Below are 7,942 nucleotides of genomic sequence, written 5' to 3'. Positions count from 1 at the left end.
ACAGCACTTTGGGAGGCCGAGGCAGGAAGATTGCTTGAGGCCAGAAGTTGGATACCAGCCTGGGCAGCATAAGGAGATCCCCTTCTCTACTCCCCCACTCCTGCCAAAAAAAAAATTAGCCAGGCAGTGTGGCACGTGCCTGTAGTCCCAGCTACTCAGGAGGCTGAGGCAGGAGGATCGCTTGAGCCCAGGAGTTCGAGATCGCAATGAGCTATGATCATTCCACTGTACTGCAGCCTGCGTAACAGAGACCCTGTTGCTAAATAAATAAATAAATAGACCTGAGTTGGAATATCGGCTCTGGAGACCTTAGTGTAACCATATGCAAGTGTTTACTCAGCTATTAAATGGGACTAAAGGCATTTTCTTCTCAAGACTATACATAGCACACCACTAAACCGTCTAGACATCGTATTCCCCATCCATCGCCCCGCCCAGTGGACCAGGGATGAAGCGGGAATGCGCCAGGGCATCCAGGTTTGTCACCAGGGGGCGTACGAGGCCCTCAGTTTGGCGGGCGGCGGGACGGGGACCGGCCTGCGCGCGCATGCGCCGTGATAAAAGGCCGGTACCTCGGGCAAGATGGCTACGAAGAGTATCGCTTCCCGCCTCCGGGGCTCCCGGCGTTTTCTGAGTGGCTTCGTGGCCGGGGCTGTAGTGGGCGCTGCGGGAGCTGGGTTCACGGCCCTGCAGTTCTTCCGGGGTCAGGGCGCTGAGGGAGCGGTGACAGGGAAGCAGCCGGATGGTAAGTCTGTGGGCCCGTGCTCCCTTCCCTGGCCCAGGTTTCGGGCTCCGACTCCTACCTGGAATGTGAATGGCAGTGCTTGACGGACAGCCTTCACCCTTTGCTGGGCCCCGAACCCGGCCCTTGGTTTCTGACCTTTTTTCTCCCGGCTCGGCCTCCCCTCCCCTCCCCACCTCGCGTCTGGCCGGCTTCCCTCATGTCCTTCCTTACCCCGGGCATCTTAGTTTTCTTCACAGAGCCACCCCCCGCCCGACTTTCTTCCCCCAAATTACTCATCGCGATATCTATGTTTTAATAAAAGTCTGTGTCCTCCACTAAGATGATTAGCTCCGTAAGACTTGAGACTATGTCTGTTTTGGTCTCCATCATCTAACCAGCACAGTACCTGGTACATAATTGGCATTCAGTAAGTATAAATGAAGGAATAAATTAATTAATACATAGTTTTAGTAGATTGGTTAACTGCCCTTCTTTCGTCATTGTTCAGTTGAAGAATACCTGCTATCTCTCCAAAGTGTATAAAAACTCATGTTGCAATGAGTACCTTACATTTGACCAAAAAAAAAAAAAAAAAAAATTAAGACGTGCTCATTTCTTACACTTTGTGGATGTGCCAATTTAACTTGCTCCTTTGGATACTTGGCATCTAGCAAGAGAACTACTCCCTTGGTGGGTTGAGGATTTGAGAAGGCGTCAGGGGAGGATTATCTCGAAACCGACTCACTATTGATTGTGTGCTTGGTTTCTCCCACTCGGAAAAACAGTACCAGTTTTACTGTCATCTTGCAACAGCACACATATCAGTGCTTCAGAGATGATTTGGAAATTTGATGTGAAAGACTAATAAGATCAAGTCTTTATTCAAAAGTTAACGCAGTAGCTGCAGTTTATTCATTGATTATAGGCAAATCCGTACTTTGTCTACTATTTTCTTCATCTCATAATTGCAAAAATGAGATTTTCTCGTTGATTAGACTTTTGAGCCAGTACTTTGTAAATCACACCGCTCTCCTTTTCCTTATAATCTTTTGTTGTTAAGAGCCACTAATTGTGCGTTTGTGTTTTTGTTTTGTTTTGTTTTGTTTTCATTTTTAGGATCTGCGGAAAAGGCTGTCTTGGAACAATTTGGATTCCCTTTAACTGGAACAGAGACAAGGTGTTACACTAATCACGCTTTGTCTTATGATCAGGCAAAGCGGGTGCCTAGATGGGTTCTTGAACATATTTCCAAAAGCAAGATAATGGGTAGGTGGTTGGACAAAAAAATTGAAGTGACAGTATTTATGAAAGATGTCTCCAAATTTAAAACAGAGATGATTATTAATATTCTCAACCTTTTTCATATCATAGCACATGTAGAAAATTATATTAATATAGCTTACTGGTTAAATCAACCCTGCCTGGCAGCCAGAAAGCCAGACCCTTTCCAGCTGTTTCAGGGCGGAGAATATCCATATCTTGACACACTAGTTGGGAGGCTCTGTCATGAATATTACAGCAATGAGCACCATTCAGTTTTACCTTAACAAATATTTATGTGTCTGGCACTGTGATAACACTTGGGGACCTATGTGTGACCTGAGTAGAGGATCTCTACCCCCATGACACTTTGAGTTGGGAGAGTAGGTTGACCTATCAAACAAATAATTATGAATGTATAATTATAATAATTTTTCCAAAGGAAGTGATTGCAAGTTAGTGTAGTATAATTAAGGAACAGTAAAAAGTTTGATGAGAGGCTGGGTGTGGTGGCTCACACCTGTAATCCCAGTACTTTGGGAGGCTGAGGCGTTTGAGCTCAGGAGTTTGAGATGAGCCTGGCTAACATGGCAAAACCCCGTTTGTACAAAAAATACAAAAATTAGCTGGGCGTGGTGGTGCACCTCTGTGGTCCCAGCTACTTGGGGGACTGAGATGGGAGGATCTCTTGAGCCCAGGAGGTGGGGATTGCAGTGAGCCAAGAGTGTAGCATCACACTCCAGCCTAGGCAACAGAGGGAGACCGTGTCTCCGAAAAAAAAAAAGTGTGATGAGAGATTATAACAGGAGAACCTGATTTTGATTAGTAAGGCTTCTCTGAAAAAGTGGACTGAAGAGTGAATGGAAATTACTTAGGCAGGGGGTTGAATGTGCCATGGGATGTGGAGAAGAGCATTCTAGAAAGAAAGGAACACTTGCATCTTTGGAGGCCCCTAATATGGAGAGGGGTTTTGTTCTTTTAGGGAACTAAAAGAGTGCCAGTAGGTGAATGAAGGAGAAGGTGATGTGAAATGAGGATGGAGAAATAGGCAGGTGTGTCACTTTATTCACGTGTCCTTATGTCTTGATAGGGTCCTGTGGAATTACCAGATCTTGATAATTAATGTCAAATTGGCTTCTAGGTAGATTCTTCAAGTTTACACTCCTACCATCATTGTTTGTTCTCTCTCTCAACCCTCACCCATGGTGAGCATTACTCAGCTTTACCAATTTAATGCTGATTTTACTCGTGTTTATTGGTTATTAGTGAGAGTTAACATGTTGTGAATTAGTCTTTTTTGGTAAGTTATTCTTTACCCATTTCAGTTGGGGCATTCTCTTTTGAATTTATTTTTAGAAGTTCTTTTATTTATTAAGGAGATTACCTTTTGTCACAGTTGTTTTGTTCCCTTTTGTTATTTGCTTTTTAATTTGCTGTGTGTTCCACATATTCTCCTTTGCTTTAAAATGTGTGCTATGGCTGTGAATATTAAAATGGTGATATTAAAGTAAGTGTGTGCCATTCTAGAGTGCATAGCAACCAGCAGAATAACAGGAGGCTTGGAATGTACTTGCTGTTAGAGAGAAACTGATGTGAGTGAAAACTTTATCCAGCATATAAGAAAACCTGGGCATTTTATATTGTATAATAAATCTTGTGAGCTGTGTACTTTTGAGGCAATAAAATAGAGCCAATTAATGTTTGAAAATAGGGAGCAATGTACCTGTGTTTTACTTGATTTTAATGTAAAAGGACTTCTATTTTCAGTAATGATGGACTGAGTTATTCAGATGGAATCTTCCTGCTGAAAACCAAAAATGTTAGTATATAAAAAGTGTATATACATATTTATATTTTTTTACTTTTTTTTGAGATGGGGTTTTGCTATGTTGCCTAGGCTAGTCTTCAATTTCTGGGTTCAAGTGACCCTCCTGTCTCAGCCTCCTGAGTAGCTGGGATTACAGGTATGTGCCACTATGCCCAACTAAAAGCGTATCTTTTAAAAAATCACTTACAAAAAATGAAGAGCCAGCAGCATAGTGGAGAATTGCCAGGCTAGTGTTTATGGGAGAAAGCCAGAATCCAAAGAGGTAAGCGCAGTCTTGGCAAACCGAAACCACATTTGCCTTTGAATTCACAGCATTATGGGGTGAGGAGGATTGAAGGAAAGACCTAAGGCTCACCCAAGGTAGGTTGTCCTGTAGGTCTTGCAGTGTAGGAGACCCTTCCTGTGTTACCTTGGAACTCCAAAGGGCTACATCCTCAGGCAAGAGTGAACTAGAACTAACTTCCCTGCCCACTCTTGGGGACTACATGGAAGGTTGTCTTGGCATTGAACAGAGAAAGGTCAAAAGAAAGATAAAAGCTTTGTTCCAGAGAAGGTAAGGTCAAAAACTGGCTATCATGCAGACTTATAGCCCAAATCTGTGCATCGAGAGGAGATCAGGGAACCTTAATCCCTGAGCATGGTTTAATATGGTTCTCCACTGGTAATGTTGCTAGACACCTTACAGCAGTAAATTTACATCTTTTCTCAAGGAAGATATCTTTTTAGGCCTTTGGAAATTCCTACAAATTGCTTCTAAATCAACCCTGCCTGGCAGCCAGAAAGCCAGACCCTTTCCAGCTGTTTCAGGGCGGAAAATATCCATATCTTGACACACTAGTTGGGAGGCTCTGTCATGAATATTACAGCAATGAGCACCATTCAGTTTTACCTTAACAAATATTTATGTGTCTGGCACTGTGATAACACTTGGGGACCTATGTGTGACCTGAGTAGAGGATCTCTACCCCCATGACACTTTGAGTTGGGAGAGTAGGTTGACCTATCAAACAAATAATTATGAATGTATAATTATAATAATTTTTCCAAAGGAAGTGATTGCAAGTTAGTGTAGTATAATTAAGGAACAGTAAAAAGTTTGATGAGAGGCTGGGTGTGGTGGCTCACACCTGTAATCCCAGTACTTTGGGAGGCTGAGGCGTTTGAGCTCAGGAGTTTGAGATGAGCCTGGCTAACATGGCAAAACCCCGTTTGTACAAAAAATACAAAAATTAGCTGGGCGTGGTGGTGCACCTCTGTGGTCCCAGCTACTTGGGGGACTGAGATGGGAGGATCTCTTGAGCCCAGGAGGTGGGGATTGCAGTGAGCCAAGAGTGTAGCATCACACTCCAGCCTAGGCAACAGAGGGAGACCGTGTCTCCGAAAAAAAAAAGTGTGATGAGAGATTATAACAGGAGAACCTGATTTTGATTAGTAAGGCTTCTCTGAAAAAGTGGACTGAAGAGTGAATGGAAATTACTTAGGCAGGGGGTTGAATGTGCCATGGGATGTGGAGAAGAGCATTCTAGAAAGAAAGGAACACTTGCATCTTTGGAGGCCCCTAATATGGAGAGGGGTTTTGTTCTTTTAGGGAACTAAAAGAGTGCCAGTAGGTGAATGAAGGAGAAGGTGATGTGAAATGAGGATGGAGAAATAGGCAGGTGTGTCACTTTATTCACGTGTCCTTATGTCTTGATAGGGTCCTGTGGAATTACCAGATCTTGATAATTAATGTCAAATTGGCTTCTAGGTAGATTCTTCAAGTTTACACTCCTACCATCATTGTTTGTTCTCTCTCTCAACCCTCACCCATGGTGAGCATTACTCAGCTTTACCAATTTAATGCTGATTTTACTCGTGTTTATTGGTTATTAGTGAGAGTTAACATGTTGTGAATTAGTCTTTTTTGGTAAGTTATTCTTTACCCATTTCAGTTGGGGCATTCTCTTTTGAATTTATTTTTAGAAGTTCTTTTATTTATTAAGGAGATTACCTTTTGTCACAGTTGTTTTGTTCCCTTTTGTTATTTGCTTTTTAATTTGCTGTGTGTTCCACATATTCTCCTTTGCTTTAAAATGTGTGCTATGGCTGTGAATATTAAAATGGTGATATTAAAGTAAGTGTGTGCCATTCTAGAGTGCATAGCAACCAGCAGAATAACAGGAGGCTTGGAATGTACTTGCTGTTAGAGAGAAACTGATGTGAGTGAAAACTTTATCCAGCATATAAGAAAACCTGGGCATTTTATATTGTATAATAAATCTTGTGAGCTGTGTACTTTTGAGGCAATAAAATAGAGCCAATTAATGTTTGAAAATAGGGAGCAATGTACCTGTGTTTTACTTGATTTTAATGTAAAAGGACTTCTATTTTCAGTAATGATGGACTGAGTTATTCAGATGGAATCTTCCTGCTGAAAACCAAAAATGTTAGTATATAAAAAGTGTATATACATATTTATATTTTTTTACTTTTTTTTGAGATGGGGTTTTGCTATGTTGCCTAGGCTAGTCTTCAATTTCTGGGTTCAAGTGACCCTCCTGTCTCAGCCTCCTGAGTAGCTGGGATTACAGGTATGTGCCACTATGCCCAACTAAAAGCGTATCTTTTAAAAAATCACTTACAAAAAATGAAGAGCCAGCAGCATAGTGGAGAATTGCCAGGCTAGTGTTTATGGGAGAAAGCCAGAATCCAAAGAGGTAAGCGCAGTCTTGGCAAACCGAAACCACATTTGCCTTTGAATTCACAGCATTATGGGGTGAGGAGGATTGAAGGAAAGACCTAAGGCTCACCCAAGGTAGGTTGTCCTGTAGGTCTTGCAGTGTAGGAGACCCTTCCTGTGTTACCTTGGAACTCCAAAGGGCTACATCCTCAGGCAAGAGTGAACTAGAACTAACTTCCCTGCCCACTCTTGGGGACTACATGGAAGGTTGTCTTGGCATTGAACAGAGAAAGGTCAAAAGAAAGATAAAAGCTTTGTTCCAGAGAAGGTAAGGTCAAAAACTGGCTATCATGCAGACTTATAGCCCAAATCTGTGCATCGAGAGGAGATCAGGGAACCTTAATCCCTGAGCATGGTTTAATATGGTTCTCCACTGGTAATGTTGCTAGACACCTTACAGCAGTAAATTTACATCTTTTCTGAAGGAAGATATCTTTTTAGGCCTTTGGAAATTCCTACAAATTGCTTCTATGTGACAGTGAGCACCAGCCAAAAATAACTAGCTGTAGAAGGAAGTGATTCCAATGGTAATGACACTTAGAAATTTACTAATGATAATTTTCCTGTATTCTTTATAAAGTGATTCTAAAAAGTTTACGTATATGACACTTTACTGTGAACTTTGGGATCTGATACTAAGTTTTTCTTGGCTGGATGAAATCACCTTGGAATCAGTGACTTCACTGTTCTCCATTTTACACTTCTTTGAATAACAGTCTTGAGTATGTTTCATTTGTTGTCATAACTTTTGTAGTTTAAGAAGGTCTCACCTCACGATAGTGCAGTAGGTAGTGTTAGGATTTGCTAATGTTCTCTGTGACAAACCATTCTGGAGGTGTCAGAAAATAAATAAAATCTGAGATTTCTTCCTTCCTATGTGGTACTAAGATACTCTGTTTTAGAAACTTCTGGGTGGAGCTCATAACTTAAATGTTTATTTTGTCATGGTTCAAGAGGCAGTAAGCAAGATATCAGAGACACTCCTCTCCCCAAGGCTGTGCCTGCCTAGAACAAATTGTTTCGTGTCTATATATATCCATTATTGTAGTACACATAAACTTGTCAAATACAATCGTACAAAATACAATACATGGGTGTCTTTTTTAAAAAACAGGCATTTGTTTAGTAGCCAAGCTTTTTATATAGTTTAGCGTTTTGATTGTTGATTGTTTTTACTTAAATACTATTCAGAGGAGTTTTTCTTTAACTGGAAAGGCCAGAGTCAAAATTATAGGAGATAGCTACACTGTATGAAAAGCATTCTTTCCTAGACTAGTACTTTCTAAATTCAGATGAAGTATCTGAACTATCCCAGGAACTTGAGACATGCATGCAGTCCCTAATATTAATTGCTTGAAGAGATACCAGCCAGTAGCAGCCAGCTTGCCTTGCTTAGAGAATCTTGAGGGAC

The 7,942-nt window shown here is 41.5% G+C and overlaps 1 protein-coding gene across 2 annotated transcripts in view; it reads left to right on the top strand.

Moving 5' to 3' along the window:
* Positions 1–526: 526 nt before the first annotated feature.
* EXOG (endo/exonuclease (5'-3'), endonuclease G-like) overlaps positions 527–7,942 on the top strand; it is a 30,542-nt gene continuing 23,126 nt past the window's right edge. Inside the window, exons 1-2 of one of the 2 annotated variants that reach the window (XM_011999490.1) lie at positions 527–745; positions 1,841–1,990. In XM_011999490.1, the coding sequence (XP_011854880.1) occupies positions 583–745; positions 1,841–1,990 (313 nt within the window). In that variant the 5' untranslated portion in view covers positions 527–582. The remainder of the gene's footprint in view (positions 746–1,840; positions 1,991–7,942) is intronic. The other variant, XM_011999491.1, reaches the window with a different exon arrangement.

The sequence above is a fragment of the Mandrillus leucophaeus genome, unplaced genomic scaffold, assembly GCF_000951045.1.
Source record: "Mandrillus leucophaeus isolate KB7577 unplaced genomic scaffold, Mleu.le_1.0 Scaffold595, whole genome shotgun sequence".
Classification (NCBI taxonomy): Eukaryota; Metazoa; Chordata; class Mammalia; order Primates; family Cercopithecidae; genus Mandrillus; species Mandrillus leucophaeus.
The sequence above is the reverse complement of the archived record's forward strand: the minus strand, read 5'-3'. Positions and strand labels throughout refer to the sequence as shown.